We start from the raw sequence: 20,896 nt of genomic DNA, 5'->3' as shown, positions 1-20,896 counted from the left end.
TACCTCTAAAGGTGTTCTTAGTAGTATTATATGATAGTTTGTTCCTATCTAAAATGATTCTTTTTTTAAAGTTGGAAGAAGTTTTCAACTGACGAAATAGATTTTCCATTGCTTCTTGATTTTGGAAGAAGGGGTTTGCTTTTATCATAATGTAAATATGAATTTCTTTGTTATGTTTTAAGGAATAGGTCTTATCTTGTGATGTTTCCTGTTTTTCCAATTAATCAGATTAGAAATTATCCAAGTAATATTATGGAATTAATTTCAAATATGACAGCACACTGATCAGAATTGAATGTACCCGTTATCCTGCAGTGGAGTGGTTACTTTAAAAGCCACTGTTTTGGTATAACATCACCAAAGGTCTAACTGCTATGCAGAGATTCCAAATGCAGAATATTTCTATGTACTTATTTAAAACTCAGCAGCACTTACATGTACAAAATTTAGAAGTAATTAATACAAAACAAATTTTTCATGTCTGCAACTCAGATAGTGTTAATTACATGCTGTGAGCGTTTGTTACATCTGTCCAGGGACTGGATCAGTCTGATAATCTGAAAGTTGTGAGTTCCATCCTCACAAGGGGCACCAGCTGTGGGTTTCTCTGGGATTGAAGGCACTGAGACAGCAGTTCATGTTCACACTCAGGTGTTTATTATTTCTTATCACTAAAACAGTCTCACTGCTGTGAGTTCAGCAGCTTTTCATTAGAAGGCACAAAATGGCCACAATCTCTTGGTACAAGGGCTTTTCAGACTAAACTGTCCAGTTAAGAGCTGACACCTGGATTATTCCCCTTTTAACCCAATAACTGATCCCAAGGAGCCCCCAATGGGGACTTTTCTGCCCAATTACAAAATGCCACCCAAACCCATGGAGAAGGAGGAAGAAGAAGCATGAAGAAGAAACCCAGGACAACACCCTGTGCCCTCCATCTTGCTGCCATCCACAACATACTAAAAATCCCAAAACCCAAATTTCTCACCCAGTGACACACCTACACTGCTCTTTAGAATCTATTTCACACTTATGTGGATTCTGGTCTATCTTGAAGTGTGGGAAACTTTCTCCATGGATGAGGGTCAGTCAGTGCTGCCCTGGGGGTCAGGGCACCCCAGAGCAGACACAGAAATATTCCCAGTGCCCTGGGTTTCCACAAAATCCTCTATATTACTATTTTGAATGCAGCAAAATGTCTAGTGCTGCTTCTAGAATGTAGCTAAGATGGATAAATGTTACTTTCACCCCTTCTCACAGGTATGGGAGGCCAGACCCTCTGCTGCAGAGGGAGTGTGACATCCGTGTCACCCTCAGGATGGCCTCTGTCCAGTACGTGCACACCCAGCGCTTCCAGGCCGAGGTGGTTTCCTTCATCCAGCATTTCACTCAGCTCCAAGATGTCTTGGGCAGGCAGAGAGCAGCAATTGAAGGACAAACAGTATGTCTGGGCCTTTTTTCTATTCTTTCCCAGCCTCTTTTGTTAATCAAGGGGTAATGATCCTGAGTTCAGTATTAATCAGTGGACAATAATCACCTGCTTCCTGCAATATATAAAATGTATTTTTGCTCTTTCCAGGTGAGAGATAAAGCCCAGAGAGCTTCCAGAGTTCTTCTTGATATTGAGGCTGGGGCTCCTGTTCTGCTTATACCTGAGAGCTCCAAGTCCAACAGCCTGATTGTAGCTAATCTGGGGAAGCTGAAAGTGAAGAACAGATTCCTGTTTGCAGGAATGCCAGGCACCTTTTCATTAAAGAACAAGGTAGGAGCATTGCTTCTTCATTTAGCAGCTTGCAGTTTTGCTAGTTCTTGTGTTTTATTTCTAAATCAAAAATTTTTCATGATTCTTAAGTTTTATTTTCTATATTGACTTTATAGTTCTGCTAATGAGAGTCTATGCTAGTGTGCTGACAAATATTGTAGATTTTCATGTTGTGCTGCCCTTCCTGTCTTGAGCTCACTGTCTGAGGCTCTGGGGCAGAGGAGAGACTGAACTGAGTGTTTGGAGAGAGCAGAGGGAGTAAAGGAGGCTGAGCTCACTCCAGCTGCTCTGGTGAGGATCAGGACCCACCCAGGTGCACACCTGAGTGTGGGACCAGGATGGGCTCTCACCTCACCCTTTTTGGTTACTCCACCTGTTCACCATCAAAATTCCTGCAGTGTGAACAGCAAAAAACAGGAATCTCTGTTGGCTGAGACTTGCTCTGACACACTGGAGAATAAAATTGGGGTTTATTTTCTCCTCTCAGTGAAAACTGAGTGTGTGTAGTTGCTCTGGTGAGGTGAAACCATGGGAAAGGTTTCCAGGATGCAGCCACAAAATTTGGGAGAAAGAAGATCCATCTTGGATGGCTTTTTATATTGAACCCATTCAGCAAAACAAGGGGGTGTCTGGGAACCTAACAGAATCCCTTCTAATTCCATTTTGAAGGGATTAGAAGTTAGATGGACTAAATTGGATTTGTGGTGTGTGTGTTGCCTTCAACTGGTTGGTATCTCCCTGTGTCTGCTGTAAGGAAATAGTGACTGTGATGTTATTTTCTGTACTGTAGGGTGTTGATACAAATACAGGTTTGTAAGCAGTAAACACCTACATTAACATTATCAATTAAAATAATTGTGCACAATAATTTTATTTCAGCCTAAAATACTGTATTATGTTGCACTGTAGAAATGTAGGTGTTTGAAATGGACTTAGGTGGGGTTTGGCTTTTTTTTGTTGGTTTTGTTTTCATTTTTCCTCTGTCCTATGTTTATTTTTGAGGATCGGATTTTACAAGGCAATGCATACAAGGATCCTGTTTTATTTGAGGTATTTCCCATCCTTATGGCAGTGTTCAGGTGCTCCTCATTCATTCTGTAAAAAAAAAAGTATTCTTCTGGAATTCAGCACTTAAAAAAGCTACTTCATTTATTAAAAATGATGTGTCTGTTCTAAAGGTTTTGCTGAATTCTATAAGAATTGGATGTAAACTTTTTGTGGTGTGCTCTTTATGCATGTCTGAGGAGCTGCTAATTTGGATTTAATTGCATAAATTCATAGATTTATAGATGATGTGATGATTTTCCTTTGCATGTCTTTTTCAGTCTTTTCTTTACAGTATGAAGTTAAATGTTCATGTCCTCAAAATTTTTTTTTCTTAAAATCCTTGGTTGTGTTTACAATTAATTTTTCCAATTTTTTCTAATATTTAAAAAACATGTAAAGCAATAAAATATTAACAATTAAAACCAGAAAGGGAAGTTTGTGATAGGGATTGATGTGACATCAGAAGCTGGATCCAGAAGGAAGATGGGAAATGATGGTAACACTAAGTGATAGTAACCACTGAAGATAATTGCTGCCTGTATGTAGAACATGATGTTAATTAAGTGAAATGATTGACAGATTAATTCCAAAAGTACCTTTGGGCTATAAAGGGGGTGTGCAAACCTCTCCCACCAGACAGATCCCACAGTGGTTGGGGCCATTCCATCACAGAAGGTTTTCAGATTGCTCAAGCAGGATTTTTGAGAAAATAAATTTCTGATGTTGATCTGACTCTTTTGTGTAGGGAAATTTGCAGGTTTTTGGTGCAAGACAGCTCATGGATTTCCACTGGATATGTGGTGGTGGGGAGATGTCTAAAATGTTTTAAATGAATATAAATGAATTTTTCTTTCTTCAGCTGTGAGGAATTTAACACTAAGTGTAGGGATTTATGCAACCTTAAACTGCAGGAGAATTTTGGGACACATTTGTGACAACTGAAGTATTTGAAGTGCATAAAATGTGCATGTGCAGAAGTGTTAGTTCATATATTGTACTAAAATATGAAGTTGCTGACATGATCTTGCAGAAATAATGGTAAATGTTTTTTTCATCACCTGAAAACCTGCTTTAAATATTTAACAGTTTTTATTCTGCAGAAATGTTTAATACTGTCACAGTCTTACCCCTTCACTTTGGTATTAATTTAATTAATTTGAGAATATTTCAGTTTTATGCAAAACCCTCTGCTTTTGAATTAGTTTCTCCTTGAAAAGATTCTACAGCTTTTTGAGGAAGGTTGCTGAAATAAACTTTTTTTTACAAAGAAAATGTTCTCATCTGCTGTTAAGGCTGTAGGAGAAAAGTTTGGGCATTTTTCTACAGCAGAGAATCCTGGCATTCTAGTAACAGACTTTCTACAGCAGAAGATACTGGCATTCCAGTAATTTGTTACAGCTTGAACGTTGATGCATTGGTTCCTTAGAATTCAAGTCAAAAATCTGACATTAATTACAAAATTTCTTTCATTAGCAGGATTCTGTTCAATTTTCCTCTCCTATGGGAACCCCAAAACACAGTGTGAAGAAAACAAGTGCTGATGAGTCCAGATCAGCAATAGAAGGATTGGTCATGAAAAAACCATCAGGAGCAAACATTGCTAGGCTGAAGAACGAGCCTGCAGTGAGCACAGTGAACAAGCAGCAGGGGCAGCCCCCAAAGCTGCCTGCTGTCCCAAACCCTGAGAGCCCAGGTGAGAGCTCTGGGAAACCCATGGAGCTGCTTTTGCTGTGAAATAGTGCAGTGACATTTTGCTTTCATCTTGTGTGACACTGAAAAGATATGAAGCTCTGGGTCTGAAGATTGTAGATTGGAGAATAAATGACTTCTGAGCTTTAAGGGTGATTTTTTGAAGCTTAAAGGATTAGGGAGTTGTGGTTCAGTTTCTGGAAGAACAGTCCTGCAGATTGGGTGTGTTTTGAGATGCATGTTGCACACATACAAGGAGTGTGCTTGGTCTCCTAATTAGGAATTTAGATTGACCTGTGAATGAGCTTGGTATCTGCTAGTTACAGATACTGAACATGAATTAAAAAAAAAAAAAAAGCGGAACAAAATCAAAACTAAATTAAATTTCTTTTTAAAAGTAGGTTGCATTAGTTTTGCACAGATTCTGTTTTTATTTCTTAATGTGTTACCTCCTGTGTGCTTGCAGAGGATCACATCTGCCTCTTAGACTGCATTGTAGTTGATCTGCAGGACATGGACATCTTTGCTGCTGAAAGACACCAGAGAGAATACTCCAAGGCTGTGGAAGATAGCAGTGCAGATTTGAGCTTTCCATCCTACTTGGTGAGGCAGACAGGAGGGAGCCTGCTGACAGAACCCTTCAGACTGAAGTTAAAAGTAGAGAGAAATTTGGACAAGTGAGTTTAAACAGAGTCACTTATGCTGTCACCTAGAGTGGTGTTTTTATCCTAAAGGTCTTGCCTGCTGCTGCAGCTCCTGGAAGCTCTGAGGTTTTCTCTTTTTGTTGCAGAGAGCTGAGTCATGCAGTTGCAGACATTTCAATCCATGGCAACCTGTCCTCAGTGCACTGCTCTCTGGATCTGAACAAGTACAAACTGATCCGGGGGCTGCTGGAGAACAACCTGGGCGAGCCCATCGAGGAGTTCATGCGCCCCTACGACCTGCAGGATCCCAGAATTCTTGTAAGCATCTCTGTGCACCTGAAATCCTCTGGAAATGTCTGGGGGTGTGTCTTGGTTTGGAAAGCCAGGTGTCTGCTAAGGAAGGCAGGAGCCTCTCCTGAAATGGAAAATATCAACCCCTCTGAATTGCTATGAATTTTAAATTAAGGGGCTCTCAGGCAGAGATATGGGAGCAAGAATAACAGTTCTTTAATAGGGAAGAAAATAAAAGGATAAAATAAACAATGCAGTAAACTAAAGCAACACTGGCAGAGTCAGAACCCAACCTGACACCCTGTGGGTCAGGCTGTTGGCAGCAGTGCCATTGGAATTGTGGCTCAGCCCTCCTGCAGTGTCAGGGCTGGCTCTGCTGGAGCAGGATCCTGGAGAAAGGTGCAGTCTCTGCCTCTGAAGGTCCAGGGGCAGAGGCAGCTGCTGCTCCTCTGGGAAATCCAGTGCAGAAGCTGTGCTGGTGTTCCAGAATCTCCAGATTCTATCCAGGTAGGAATGCTTGGCTCCTCCCTCTGGGCTCACATCTCCCAATGGGATGCTGCAGTTCTTATCAGCCATGCAGGGACATTCAGTGGCTGTTATCAGCAATGTCCCCTCCTGAGGAAGGAGTGATTGTGAGCACTCAGAGAGAGATAAGGAAAACTGCCCACTGAGCAGGAGACAACTGCCATCCAGGTGGTAATAGAATACATCTTGCCTTGCAATCTGGAACAGGGTGGTTGCTGATTTTGCTGATGGCAGCAATATTTTAAGGACAAAGAAGCTCTGGACCAGTACTGTGAAAATGGGTTAATGGTCATTTTTCAAGCTAAAGGCCACAGTGTTGTGAAATGTAACATTTCCCCAGCACTGGTTAATGAAACCATTTGGAGAAGAAGGACATCACACAAAAGCTATTTGCATTTTCTGAAATACAGGTTTATTCAGAGATCAAATTTACACAGATGCTCTAATAAACAATGTTGGTGTTTTCCACTTTCAGACAGTTTTGAGTGGGGAAGTGTATACTTCCATGTCATTCCTCATTGACATGGTTAATGTGAGCCTGGAGCTGATGGATCCAAAGGGGAAAGATGGAAGCAGCTCTTTAGCCAGGTATGAATGTTCTTCTCTTACTGAATACCTCGTCCTAAATACTGTGCCCATGTGAAAGATACAGGAGAAGAATTAAAATAATATGTGGAATTACAATTTAATAATGCAGTGAAATGGAATTTCTTAATTAGAGTCCAAACTGAGAGTTTTAGCTGTTCTGAAAGATAAAAGGGAATGACACTGTTCAAAAGATAAAGTCTGTCTTTCCACTTGTCCTTGAAATAATAGCAGTCAGTACTTGCCCAAAAGAAATAGTATTTTAATTAAGAAAGCAAAACAAGGGAAGGTTAAAAAAAGCAGATTTTTGCTATGTTAGCATGTTGGATTTTTTTTTTAATCCAGAAGGCTTTTTATCAGTGGAAAATATTACTACATTTAGTACAGATCTATTTTCTATCTCTATGACATGTTTGTAGTTGTTTTAGAAAATACCTAAATGAAAGATTTCAGCAGTGTGCCATACTTGTAAAATAAGTGACTCCAAGGAATAAACAAACTTGAAGTCTTTTTGGTGTGATGTTTTTTCTTTTTATTCTCCCAGGTTTGATTTTAAGAAATCCAAGTTGCTTTTTGAAAGCTCTTCAGATGGAACCAAGTCTGTAAATCTGGTCTCTCATTCCATGATGGCCTTTGACACTCGTTATGCTGGACAGAAATATGCCACAGGCCCCCCAAATGTCTTCAATTGCATCTTCCAGTCATCCAAGAACACCAGCAGCCCAGGAGCAATCCAGATTGAATTGCATTTCAGGTTGGTAATTCTGGGATTTTTTTGTTTTTAATGATGACATCATCAGTATTGTCCTGATTTTAATACATCTATTATTATTGTAGATAAACTTGGGGGCATTGTATTTCAATCTATTTCTATTTCAATTCACTGTATTTTGGGGTGATCAGTAGTACTTGATAGATTGAAATCTTCAGTTATTAATTCTCTGGAAATTGTTGGAATTTTTTTTCCCTTTTTCAGTTATTGCAATAAAATTTAGGTTTGAATGTATAATGGATCAGATGAAGGTTTGACCTATTAAAATCAGTAGTGCTTAATGCTTGATAAGTCTGGCCTGTCACTTGTGTGTGTGCATAAAACCAGTTTGTAGAATTTTAATATGAGAGGCACAAAAGCTGTTTCCCAGCAGGTGTCACACGTGGTTCTCTGAGAGCATCAGATACAGACAGAAACAGCCCCTCTTGCAAAAGCAATCTCTGTGTTCTTTTCTACATCCTGTCCTGTTCTTTCTTACCCTGTTTGTTTTTTCTTATCTCTTTTGATCTAATTTAGTATTGAAATTGGGAATATAAAGTATAATGCCAGTATTTTTCCTGTATCAGTATGGTGGATTTTGAGGAATGTTGACTATCAAAAAAGAGGGTGAGGTGAGATGTCTGGAGATGCTGCTTTCACTTCTGCTCTGATTTGCTGACCAAGCTCACCTTTCTCACTCTCTAAGTGTGATGCCTTCTGGAACAGTTGCAGGAGTAATGTAGGAAAAAAATTGAGGATTTTATTAGTCCAGTAGAAAATTTTAGAGACAATTTTTCATAAAAACCAGCTAAAGAATCTTGGCGACTGAGAGAATTTTTTTATGATTTGGATGCTGCATTACAGTTTTAAGTACCTAAAAAATATGTTCAGAAAGAAGCCAACACTTCAATTTGACTAAAACTAAAATGGGATTTACTAAAAAATACACCCTAAAAAAACCCCAGATGGTTTTCACAGAGCTGTTGAGTCAGAGGGCAGCTTAGACACAGTCAGTGAGCTTGCACAGTACAGCCTAATGTGCTTTAGGAGTGAGAGTTTTGTTGTCTCTTCGCTGCAGTGTTGTTCTTCCCTCTCTGCTGGGGCTCTTCTCCATTCTCTGCAGCTCAGTCCTGTCTCTCTTCTCAGGGGCTCCTCTTGGGCTCTTGACCCACCCCTATTTATCTCAGTTGCCTTCACGAGCTACAGCTGCTGCCCAACTAAGGACCCTGCAGCTGCAGCTCGTTTGGAGCAACTCAGAACCACAAGATCTTACAATACAACATATATTCAGGCCCCCACATTTCCCCCTTTTCTTTTAACAATTATAATATACACACAGTCCCAGCTCTCAGGCTGCCTCTTCTATAATCCCAGCTCTCTGGCTGCCATACACGTAAAGTCCCAGCTCTCAGGCTGTCACAGCTCTCGGCTGTCCGGGGGATTCCATACCTTCTCTCTCTCTCTGTTTGGCTGCATGTTCGTCTTCACACGGGGTCACCAGTTGTTGCAATCTTCGCTGCAGTGTTGTTCTTCCCTCTCTGCTGGGGCTCTTCTCCCTTCTCTGCAGCACAGTCCTTCCTTTCTTCTCAGGGGCTCCTCTTGGGCTCTTGACCCACCCCTATTTATCTCAGTTACCTTCACGAGCCACAGCTGCTGCCCAACTAAAGACCCTGCAGCTGCAGCTCGTTTGGAGCAACTCAGAACCACAAGATCTTACAATACAACATATATTCAGGCCCCCACAGAGTTTCAGGAATCTTCTTCCCAACTGTTGTGATTTTCAGTTTCAGCTGCAGCAGCATGTGGGCTGTTTTCAGTGGTGAGAGCATCCTTGGCAGAAGATGCAAGGGCTGGCAGAGCTCAGTGCTGGTGCTGAGCCTGGTGCCTCTGGAAATATCCTGGAGAGCCAGGCAGGGTTATGGGCTTTGCTGTTGGAAGCTCCCCACTAAGGCTTCACAGTTCTTTGGAGATTTTATAGCTCACAGTGTGCTGGATTGAAAATTGTTTCATGCTATTTAAGCACTTGGATGATTTTCCAGTTAGCATGATCAAATGGAAGAGGTATTCCAGATCACAAAGCCAAACACTTTATCCCTGCTGGCCAGACCTTCACAATGGGGTGCTGGAAGCTCAGGCAGAATATAAATATATATATAAATATATATATATTTATATTCTATATATATTTATATATTCTATAATTATATATAAATATAAAATTTTTTCTGAGTGACAAAGCAGCTTCCTGTGCTGCAAAATGGTGTCAGGGTAGGAAAGGAAATTCATGTTGTACCTCTTATCTCAGAGCCAGGTCTGAGTTTCACACACAGAATGTTAGACATAAAATGATAATAAAAACAAAAGACATAAAACGATAATAAAAACATAAGACAAAATGATAATAAAACAAAGATATAAATGATAATAAAAAAGGTTTTAAAATTTGAGATTTTGAAAATTAATCTTGCTAATGGAAGTGTGTTATAGGAACTTTTATAAATTTCCTGTCATGTAGTTTTTCAGTTCATCTCTTGTATCATTATGGCTTAGAATTTGTGCAGTTAAGACCTATTGGGGTTCTGTGGGTATAGCAAATTCTTGAATTTCAGTCTGTTTAAAAAAAAAAAAAAAAAAAAAATATATATATATATATATATATATATATATCTCAAATGTATGTGTATATATATATAGATATATATAAAATATATATGGGAGTTCAAACTGATATATATATATAGGAGTTTAAATATAAATGTATAGCTATACAAAAATATATAAATTTATATATATATAAATGTGTATATATGAAAATATATGAACGTATATATATAAAATATGTATGTATATAAAAATAAGTGTGTGTGTATATATATATATATAAATAAATATATATATTAAAATGTATGTATGTATTTTAAAGGCCAGACACTGTAAACCAAGTCCATGCCTATAAAATGCCACACGAGTCTTACTAGATACTGATAGTTGTCAGCACGATTTTAAATATTTACAGGTTTTAACGTTCACATGTGTGATTCTCTCTCCTTCAAAGGTCTACTAAGGATTCCTCCAGTTTCACAGTGGTTCTGAACAACCTTCGTGTGTTCCTGATATTTGACTGGCTGTTACTGGTCCATGACTTCCTGTGCACTCCTGGGGACACCAGAAAGAGGGAGAGTCCCCATTGCCGGCAGCGATCGTGCATCAGTGACAGCAGTGTGCTCCCCAAAGCTGTCAAAAGGGGAGTGGTCACCAAACGTTCCTCACTCCCTGTGACAGCAGAAAAGCAGCTGGAAGTCAAGGTTAATGTCACAGGTAAATGTGCTCTTCTCTGATGCTTTTGTGTTTCTCATTAAGGAAGTTTGTTGTTCTCATTGAGGAGTTTTTCTCATTAAAAGCTGTGTGCTGGTGTAAAGACAGCTCCATCAAAAGAAATCAAGAGACTTGCTACAAATACCCAAAATACCTTAATGATATTGCCAACTGCCCTGTTAGTTATTTGTCATTTTTTTGTTAAGGAACTGAATTTGTGGTTGTGGAAGACATGTCCTGCTTTGATACCAATGCAATTATTCTAAAAGGAACAACTGTTCTCACTTACAAGCCCAAGCTGATAGATCGTCCTTTCTCTGGCAGTTTGTTTGGCATTGAGGTAAGAAAAATAAATTTTCTACTTTATAACATCTAAAATTAGAGGAGTTTGTGAAGATACTTTACTATAAACATATATACAAAAGAAATAGTCCTCAGATGCTTTCTGAAGTTTGTTGGTTTCTCATCAAATGCTCTCGTTTTACAGCAGTTTTGAGAATAGTTTTATATTTATATTATATAAATATATTTATGTTTATATTTTCTGTTACAACATAAGACTTGACTGTAGCCTCAAAATATTACTAGTTCTTGCCAGGCTTGATATCTCAGTTCATAATTTATTAAAAATAATTTGCAATTTTTAGGTGTTTTCATGCCGGTTAGGAAATGAGCAAGAGACTGCACTGTCAATTATTGATCCAGTACAGATTCATATGGAACTTATTGGGAATTCTTCCTATCCAATTGGTTCAGGACTGCTGGATGCTTTCAATAGTGAAGATTTTCCTCCTATTCTAGAGGTAATATTAAAGCCTGAATTAAACTGTGCAGTAGAGAATGCTAGCAGAGATATTTTTATGCCCAAGGATTCAATAGAAGATTTTCAAATGCATAAGAAGAGAGTAAGGTAACTTTTTTCCTGAGATGTAAAAGGAAAAGAAAGAAGCATGTAGAAAATGCTCTTAGTGATAATGAAAATGTGATTTATGGGACATGTTACAGAGAGTAATAGTGGGGGAAAGAAATGGGATGATTATGTAGGCTGATGATGTTAGATAGTTACTAACAGCTGAAAGGAAATAATATTTTTCTATATTTTCTCTTTCTAATTGTTAGGACATATTAAAGGGGAATTATATTTAAAGATTTCTACCATTGTATCAAAGTAAAACTTCTTTTCCCTGAGATATAATGCTTTGAGTTGTTGGTAAATAATAACAAGTGTGATAAATTTATTATTGGATCTTTAAAACAGCATGGTGATCAGATTGTAACACTAAATTTTGTCTTCCTTTTGGAAAAGCTTTATTAATATCAGAAGTATTTAAGAAAAATGTGTAGAAAAAGGCAAATGAATCTTATATTCTAATTTTTCGTTTAGATTCAGTTGCAAGCCCTGGATATCAGGCTGTCCTACAATGATGTTCAGCTCTTCCTGGCCATTGCAAAGTCAATTCCCCAGCAGACAAGTGCAGCCCTGCCTGACTCAGCTGCCTCAGCTGCTGATTCCTCCAGCTCAGCCCTGGGCCATGAGAACTCCCTGGCTCATGAGACCAGAGATGGCTCCAAGCGTGTGCTGGATCCTGTTCTTGGTATGTTCTTCACTGCTGGAGTGAAGCCATTCCTGATATCTAAGGGAATTTTCTACAAGGTGAAGCTAATCTATGTGCTGAACACAAAAGATGTTGGTATCTTATGGGGTAAGACCACCTAATAATGGCATTGTCCTGATGGTGCTGTAAAAAATCATAAAAGCAGGGCTGAATCGTGCTTTTGTTATAGTTGCAATCTTAAATAAACAACCCCCCATTTTTTTTAATGAACAAACCCCCATTTATTAAATAAACAATCCCCCATTTTTCATGCAGATATAGCTTGATTTTAAAATGAAATAAGTAGCTAACTGTGAAGGATTTGTGCCTGTAACTGTTCATTCCAGAGGCCCAGCTGGCTCGCCTGCAGGAGCTGGGGTTCAGCATGGAAGATTGTCGTAAAGCTCTTCTCATCTGCCAAGGTAACATCAGATGTTCTCAGCAGGGGTTTGCACATTGTTCATATTGCCTTAATTGCAATTAAGTAAAGCCTTTAGACTCTCAGGTGGTCATGCACAGGCACTGTTCCCTTCTTCAGAGCATCTCTGGCTCTGTGCTGCTCTGTGGTCTTAAACATTTTTCTTCCTGTTCTGCTCCTGTGTAAACTCCACCTCCCAAGGATTCTTTCTGCCCTTTGGGATGTCGTGTGTGGGTGCTTGAGTGTATTTTTGTTTGGGAGTTTTAGTTGTGTTCAGGCTGGTAATTTTTATGGTGCACCAATTTCTTGCTCTTCCACATCTTTTCCTCTTGACAGCATGTGTTTTCATCCCTCCCTTTTAAAATCTTCTAAAATATTTCTCTAGTTCTGCATGCAGTACCTGAAAAGAAAACAAAGCTTTACCACAAGTGATTCTTTTTTAAAAGAATCTCCCTTTTAAAGTCATATTTCCCTATAAAAATCATATTTCTCTAGTTCTGCATGCAGTACCTGAAAAGAAAACAAAGCTTTACCACAAGTGATTCTTTTTTCCTTTAGCACTGTCATGCTTCCCACCTTATATATAGGCATGCATAATCTTACTTAGATTTTTATTACTTTTTGTATTAGATTTTTATTACATTTGTGAACTACAAAATTTCTCACTCTTAGGATATACCAATGTCTTTATAATCTCATATTTATGTTACAAAATAAGCATATTGAAGTACTGCTGAGAATATTTTCTTAAGAGAAAGGGAGTTAGTTTTCTTCTCTATGATTTTTACTAAGTAGATGTCTGAGAAAGCAGGTGATGATTGATTGGTTGTTTGCTTCTATCTAAGGTGACCTGAAGAAAGCAGCCAGTTGGTTGTTTAAGAATGCTGAACCTCTGAAATCAGTTTCCCAGACTTCTGCTCGAGATAGCCAGGGGATTTTGCCTTTCCAGTTCATCTCTGGAGTGGAAATAAAGGCAGAAAGTGTTTGCATCTGCTTCATAGATGACTGCATGGACTGTGACGTTCCCCTGGCTGAATTAACCTTTTCATGTGAGTGTCTGGTTCTGCTTTGGCATGAAATGATTTGTCCGATTTTCGGCTGTTTGGATGGCCTGGAAAGGCCCGGGGTGGCCTTGGGGCAGCCGCGTTTCAAAGGAACAGAAGAGGCTTCAGTTCTTCTTTCGGTCTCTATGTTTATTAATTGTTTATCTAAAAGATTTTCTCTCGGCCCGACAGAGCTCTGCTCAGCAGCCAGCCATGAGCACACTCCCTGCCCTCCGGACAGTCACCTATCTTTATACCCAAAGTTACGTGTACAATATTTATCATTTTTCCCCAATACCTTTCACCCTTATTGCCCGGTGCACTTTTAGTAATGACCAATCCCAAAGTGCCACCATCACCACAGAAGATGGAGGAGAAGAAGAAGAAGAAGAAGGACAGGACACGCCCCAATTCCTCCATCTTACTTCTCTAAACCCCCCTGTACAGAAATCCTAAACCCTGTGTTTCACTCTCTAATTAACTAATCCCTTCACCATTCACCCCGGTGAAACCCTCCTGTCCTCATACAGGTGTCGTCTCCTGTGTAGGATCAAAGTCCAGCCACCAGACACTTCTGGAACATTCCAGGACTCCCGAGCCCCCCAAGGGTGGTCTCGGTGACCCCTCAGTCCTGAGGTGCTGAGATCCCACAATGATTCAGTTCTGGGTGGGTTCAGCATCGTGCTCTTGTTTGTCAGGGCCTGTCAAATTTTACCTGACAGTGTCTTGGTGGTGGTTGTGTGGGATATTGGGGGTTCCTTTTTCTTTATTTCTGTTTGGTTTAAGGTTTGGTTAAGAAGATTACAGTCTCTGTAGGGTTAAGATTCTGTTTTCCCCTTTTTACATCATTTAAGAAATGAAATCTGTCCTGAGCAGAATCCTAGGGAGGCTCTGTTTTGTGAGGTGTGGCTGTCTGCAAATGTTATTGGAAGAGTATTATGAAAAGCTTTTTTGTACCATTTCAGTTTAAAAGACAAAACAAAACCTTTCATTGCTTACTGGACACTTCACAAAATCAGGAAGCTTGATTGTTTTGCATTAGTTTAAATTTAATTTCTTTTTTTTTTTCCTCACAGGTTTGAATTTTCTCCAGCATTTGAGAACCAGCCCTGAAGGTTATGCTCATTTTACCCTCTCTGGCGATTATTACAACCGTGAGCTTTCAGGTGAAATACCTTGGGGGTTGTTTTCTTATTTAGGTTTAGGAAACAGCCTTTCCTACCACAGGAGCATGAGGTTTACCCACTGTGAAATACCTCTAAGGGAATAGGGAAAGGTTGACTTTTGGGACTGTGTGTGTGAGACAGTGTGATCCTACCAGGGATCCTGAGGTGAGATCACTGGAGGGATGTGGAAAGTGGAGATTTGGCTGGTCTGAAAGTGACACTCAGGTTTTCAAATGGAATTGCATAAAATGGTTATCCAGCAAAATAACAGTTTTATAACAAGCTCTCTCTGCATTCTCTTCTCTTTAATTGTTTGGTGGATTCAGTTTATTACATATTTCAGGAAGGAGAATCATGTGCAGACTGAAGACAAAGGATTAACATAAGAAAACCATCACAATTTATGGTTTAGATACAAAAATGCAGGTTAGGCCTCAATACAGGCCAGATACTGACAAAAGAAGTAACCTGATTGTGTGGGGTTTTTTTAACTTAGAAAATAAATTTTCTGTTACATCACTGGTGACAAACACTCAGGAATTATCTGTCAATAACATGGGATGGGTTTTTTTTGGTTTTGTTTTAAAAAACGCTTTGTTTTTAAAAATATGTAGAGTTATCACTGTAGGACATGAAACAACATGAGCACACACACTGCTGCTCTCAAGGTGAAGAAAAAGGAAGTTTATTTTCTGATTCCTGCATTTATAGTTTTCCAAAAGAATCAGTGGATTGGAGGGTGGCAGTCCCACCTCTCCAATGACACTGGACAAACCAACAGTCCATCAAATTTCTCCCCTCCATAAAAGAATACAAAACTATAAGTTATTTACATAAAGAGTGTGAGAAAGTTCATTACAAGAATGTAAACATCAGAAGGCTTAGAAAATCTTAAAAAATCAGGGCGACATAGAGTGTTTATTTTAATAGCTTCTAGACTTTTGAGATACTGAATAATCACCAACTTAATGTATAATTGTCTGAAAATCATTGTCAAAGCTATTTGAGAGCTTAATTCCAGCTAGCTTAAATGTAGAGCAGTAATTGCCTTCTAGTGCTTTAATTTGGAACTAAGATATTTCTATGAGTATACATGGACTAAATGGAGGGGCTGGACCAAATTTGTATTAGATAATAAATTAAATCCATAGGCTTGCAACTTCATCTTGAAGATTAAAAGTAAGGGACAGATTAAAAATAAAGGACCTAATGATGAAAGTTTCTTTATTAAATATATAAAGAGCATTCCAGAGTGGCCTCCAGAGATGCTGGTTTGTGTTTGTGTCAGGGTGGGAGCCGTTCATTGAGCCCTGGCCATGCTCAGTGTCCTGGCAGCAAGAGGCCTCGAGCCGCCTGCAGCCCTCGCGCCTGAAGCTGGAGGTGAAGGCCAAGCCACGCCTGGACATCAACATCACCTCTGTGCTCATAGGTATGTGGGAATGTTCCCTGGGAGCAGCACTCTGCACTCTGCTTTTCAGCATTTTCACTGCTCAAAATGACTGACATCTCTAATTATTGAAGTGCTGCTGGCATCCCATGGAGGAAGTGGGATTGGCCCGAGTCCCTCCATGCTTTGCAGGGTTCTGTACCAGGTGTGTGTTTAGGCAGCCTCTGTTCTGTCAGGTGTTGTGAAAATATTCAGACATGAGCTGCATGTGTTAGAGGTTAGTAGGAATTCTTTCTCTGGTCATATGAATTCTATCAAGTTTGTATGGGATTTGAAATTTATTTTTAATCAGAAACAGGCTTTCATCTAAAGCTTTCGTAGGACTTAACAATATTTTGATAAGCTCGTTTTTCAGTACATTGACAGGTGTAGTGGAGTACACTACATTTCAGTTCTTCAGTCTGAGCACCTGAGCTGTCAATGATCCACCTTTGGAAATCAAAATATTTTGTTCATCAGTAACTCCAATTTCATGTGAGCTTCTGCACTGTGGAGCTCCACTTCTGTGCCTTTCCCTGGAACATTGTTGCTCATTCAGAATTATTTGGTGGGCACAATAAAAGAAATGCCAGCAGCTGAGCTTGTGGATGTAAGAGCAAAGCCTTTGTTGGTCTTTCTCTCCCAAGGAGGGGTTGGCAGAAAGAGAAGAAGCCAAGGTGGCAGGAGGAGAAGCAAATCATTGATTCCTGAGATGGTGCTTTTTAAAAGCAGTGATAATTAGTGGTGAGGCTGGTTTGTGATTAATTCTGTGCCAGAGGACTCAATTGGTGTCTGGATATTTATGCAGGAATGTGTATGTGCCTCTTAAAATGAAGCAAACCCCAAAACCCCCAGGAAGTTAACAGTTTCTAACATGAAAATATTTAAGGTTAATTGCCTCAGCAGGGAGGGCTCTTAGATTGCCATAGCAGTATCTTAAGAACATGAAATTCCACTGACAGTTTTTTTAAAAAATAAAATCTTAGGGATATGTATTTTTTTAAGACACCGCTGTGATTTTATGAGCTGTTGTTTGTCTTTAACTTACGTGACTCAGAGAAAAAGCAGCAAAATGAAACTTCTGCTGTTAAAGTGGAGTAACTTGAGTGTGATGAATTTAACACACTTTTCAATGACTTTGTTTTGCTGCCACCTTGAAGACATTGGCTGTCTGTGCTTACATTCCTCCAGAGCAATACAAATGTACCAAGCAGTCGTGGATGGAAGATTACTGTAAACAGGACAAAGAAGTGAATGTAATCAGCTCAGAAGACTGGATGGGTTCTTCAGTGGATCCCCCATGTTTTGGGCAGAGTATGTTGGTCATTAATCACACTTTATTTGAAACAGACCTGACACACTGGGTCATCTGTCTAATGTATTACAAACATAAGAGTTTTGACTTCACAGAATACAGTGATTTGTTAGATATGTTTGGCAAAGAAAAAAAAAGACAAAAAAGCTGTTTTCTGTTCAGTTATGTTGAATTATTTTAAAACAAAAAGCTTTCTGGGTGCTTAGCTTTGAGTAAGAGCTTTGCACTGCTAACTCTGCTTCCTTTCTGTCTGCCACTCCCAGTTAATGAGAAGAATTAAGTCAGAGTGTTGATTTTTGGCTGTGTGCAGTTCAGAGAGGATCTTTCTCTTTCTGCACCCCAAAGACCTAAATAAATGAATTTCTGGAAAAAAATTACTGTATTCTTTGTGAAATAATCCCCCAAGCTCTTTCCAGCTTATTTCCTCCCCAAGTTCCTCCTGGAAGGAACTTTGTCAATCAAATCCCAGCTTAATGTAAGCAAACAAGTAGAGACTAATAATTGCATGATGTGTATCTTCCTTTATGCATGCAGGGGAAGATTGACCTGTGCTTGTGTGATTTCCTTACCTGCTGACTTTGTCTTTCCTGTCTGCCAGGCCTTCCTCTTGTCTACCTTAGAACTAGGAGTACAGCCAGTCTGACTAACCTAGAGCACCAGATCTATGCTAGAGGTACTGTACAGCACACAGACAACTAAAGCTGCTTTTCTGCTCTGGAAGGCTCTTGCACAATAAATATTGTGCTGTATGTGGGACTTGCTGCTAGATTGGCCTCTATATTTAAAAATAATCAAACCCAAAAAAACCCTCAAGCCAAATAATACAACAGCTATTTTTGTTTTAGTCTGCTGAATTTAGTATTTCATCCTGTCATTCTGTGGGTTCTTCAGGAAAGAATGGAGAAATCAACCCAAAGAAGGAAAACTGTCTTTGTGAGGAAGATTATGTGAATTGTTGACTATTCAGTGTCCCTCTTCTAGATTTTTTTACAATTGAAAATTTTTACAATTCAATTTTTTTACAATTAAAAATTGTGTGATAATATCACAATATTTAATTTATATTCGAAAAATATCCACCATTATGTTCAATATACATATTTATACTTAATTTAGCATATTTATGTACTTAAAACTTACTGAAAACTGTAACTTTGAGATGCTTCAGAAGCACAGGATGTTTTAGAAGGTAAAGCATTCCTAATAAATAATTTGTTAATTTGTTTGGGTTCTATTTGACAGGACAGGTTTTGGGGCAAAACCATGCAGGATAAAGTAAGGTATTAATTTTTTGACATTATAGAAGGCAAAGAACATGCTTCATAAATACATAGCCCTATGGAAAAGTTAATGGATGGGAGGACAGAATTTTCTAGAAATCTACATCTGTTTCCTGTTCCAAGTGCCATTACAAATATTTTCTCTGAGCTTAAAGGAAAAAAAAAAGGAAAATTTTCGATTGATTTTTAATGAAATATTTTCTGGGATTTTTTTTCCCCCAAAAATCAAACAAGCAGCAAAACATCTAATATTCATTGTTTGGCTCTTAGTAGGGGTTGCAGCTAAATTACTAAACTAATGATTAAAAAATCCTTCTGGTAATGAGAGTCTTCTTTTTTTAGGCAGTAGTCTCAAAATGCAGCTTTTACATTTCTTTTGAAAACCAGGCCATAGTCCCAGAAATCCTTTTTTTGAAGTCTCCAAAGATAAGCTGGCAATAGATTAAACACCAGAGTAAAAGTTCATTTGGCTTCTGGTCTGATTTTGTAGAACCTGAGATAGCCAAAACATTATATAAACTGAAACTCAACACTAAAAACATGTATTTGCTTTTGGCAGAAAAATCAGAGTTTTAATTTTCAAGGATTTCATCTTCTTTATTTAATTGGAAATAACTTTCTCTGTAAGCTTAAGATCAGATTTAAATCTCCATGGGCAGTGTGAGGTACATAGGGATTTGTTGGTCGACAGAAAGTCATCTGTCAATGATCTGTAACTCCTTCAGAAACTTTGCTGCCCTCCCCACATCTCCCCTGCTTGCCTCTGCAGACCTTTTGGAATGACTTCACATCAGGTCTGGGGAAGAGATTTCTGTCTTGCCTTTTGTTTCAGCAGCTGATTTATTGTGTGTGCCTTCTTTCCTCTTCCCTCATGCTAAACGTGTTGTGTATTGAGGTAGCAGCCATTTATCTTCCTTTTTAAGTAAATTACTGGGCTTTGACAGGGGTTTTGCTGTGTCCAAACTCAGTAAGTATTTTCACAGATTTCATGCACTGCAGTGTGGAAAATGAGAGTAGCACTTGTGTGCCTGTTAGAAATTTGTGCTTAGAAAAAGTTGAACATAGGAGAAGTATCTTCTTCTGGTGTTTTGCTGTCCCAGCAGTTTAACAAAACCAGATTGCCTTTGTTTGCTCTCAAATTATTTTCCACATTTCAGTAGTATCCTCTATTTTAAAGGATCCCTTCAATATCCTTCAGTATTCTTTATTTTAAAGCCTATTTCAGTAGCTTTAAAAATAGGAATTTTTTTTTTTTTTTCGTTCAGGCTTTGAGAATAAAAGTCCCTTTAAAGGGAATACTGGCTAACCCTGTATTTGTCACATTAAATACAGCATAAATCCTAATTACAAGTGAATGTGTGTTTAGTATTTCATGACGATGTACATAAAAGGTTTCTGATTATGCTTGGGTTTTTAGTTAGATGGGTTTTTAGTTAGATTTTCTGCATGTTAGGTGTAACTGAAGGCGTAGTATTTTATAAGGCTTGATATAAAGAAACAGAATGTGTAGATTAAACTCAGTTCAAGGGGGATTGGTGTAGGGGAAGAATGTCTGTTAGTTTTGTGCCATTTCTGTAGCAGTTACTAATTATCAGTAAAAGCTTTGCAGATAATCTGATATCCTGTTTATTTGTAGTCAGTGCAGGCTGTGGTTCTCCAGCCCCTGCATCTCATCCCACACAAAGATGTGATGAACGTTTTCCATGGGCACTCAGACAGTCTGTGTTGTGTTTTGTAGCTGAAATGAAGACCCCAAAGCGCAGGCAGCCGTTTGTGCCCTTTGCTCTGAGGAATCACACCGGCTGCACTCTCTGGTTTGCCACCCTCACCACAACCCCAACCAGGTAAGGAGCTCTTTGGGGATCCCTAAATGAGCCTTGCTTGGTCGTATCCTATGCAAGCTGTTACCGCTCCAGAGCTCAGTCCCCAAGGGGACTGGGTGCCAGAAGCCAGCTCGCTCTCAGACCAAGGCCGCGGGTCAGCCCCTAGCAAGCAGGGAGATATTCAGCTCTCAGTGATCAGGCAGCTCTTGTGATTTCAGCTT

The 20,896-nt window shown here is 39.0% G+C and overlaps 1 protein-coding gene across 7 annotated transcripts in view; it reads left to right on the top strand.

Annotated features, from left to right (window-relative positions):
• The window catches only part of VPS13D (vacuolar protein sorting 13 homolog D), a 106,308-nt gene that overhangs the window by 21,969 nt on the left and 63,443 nt on the right, over positions 1-20,896 (top strand). For 2 of the 7 annotated variants that reach the window (XM_074558820.1, XM_074558816.1), the window contains 18 exons: positions 1,261-1,441; positions 1,580-1,762; positions 4,286-4,502; positions 4,965-5,175; positions 5,289-5,460; positions 6,434-6,546; positions 7,088-7,297; positions 10,350-10,612; positions 10,816-10,949; positions 11,257-11,412; positions 11,994-12,204; positions 12,552-12,626; positions 13,468-13,671; positions 14,742-14,831; positions 16,120-16,260; positions 17,449-17,571; positions 18,171-18,245; positions 20,591-20,696. In XM_074558820.1, the coding sequence (XP_074414921.1) occupies positions 1,261-1,441; positions 1,580-1,762; positions 4,286-4,502; positions 4,965-5,175; positions 5,289-5,460; positions 6,434-6,546; positions 7,088-7,297; positions 10,350-10,612; positions 10,816-10,949; positions 11,257-11,412; positions 11,994-12,204; positions 12,552-12,626; positions 13,468-13,671; positions 14,742-14,831; positions 16,120-16,260; positions 17,449-17,571; positions 18,171-18,245; positions 20,591-20,696 (2,865 nt within the window). Of the gene's footprint in view, positions 1-1,260; positions 1,442-1,579; positions 1,763-4,282; positions 4,503-4,964; positions 5,176-5,288; positions 5,461-6,433; positions 6,547-7,087; positions 7,298-10,349; positions 10,613-10,815; positions 10,950-11,256; positions 11,413-11,993; positions 12,205-12,551; positions 12,627-13,467; positions 13,672-14,741; positions 14,832-16,119; positions 16,261-17,448; positions 17,572-18,170; positions 18,246-20,590; positions 20,697-20,896 lie in introns of all 7 variants that reach the window. The other 5 variants (XM_074558815.1, XM_074558814.1, XM_074558821.1 and 2 more) reach the window with 3 other exon arrangements.

The sequence above is a fragment of the Zonotrichia albicollis genome, chromosome 25 (assembly GCF_047830755.1).
Source record: "Zonotrichia albicollis isolate bZonAlb1 chromosome 25, bZonAlb1.hap1, whole genome shotgun sequence".
In the NCBI taxonomy this organism is placed as follows: Eukaryota; Metazoa; Chordata; class Aves; order Passeriformes; family Passerellidae; genus Zonotrichia; species Zonotrichia albicollis.
Note: the sequence above shows the minus strand (reverse complement) of the source record. Positions and strands in the feature narration are given on the sequence as shown.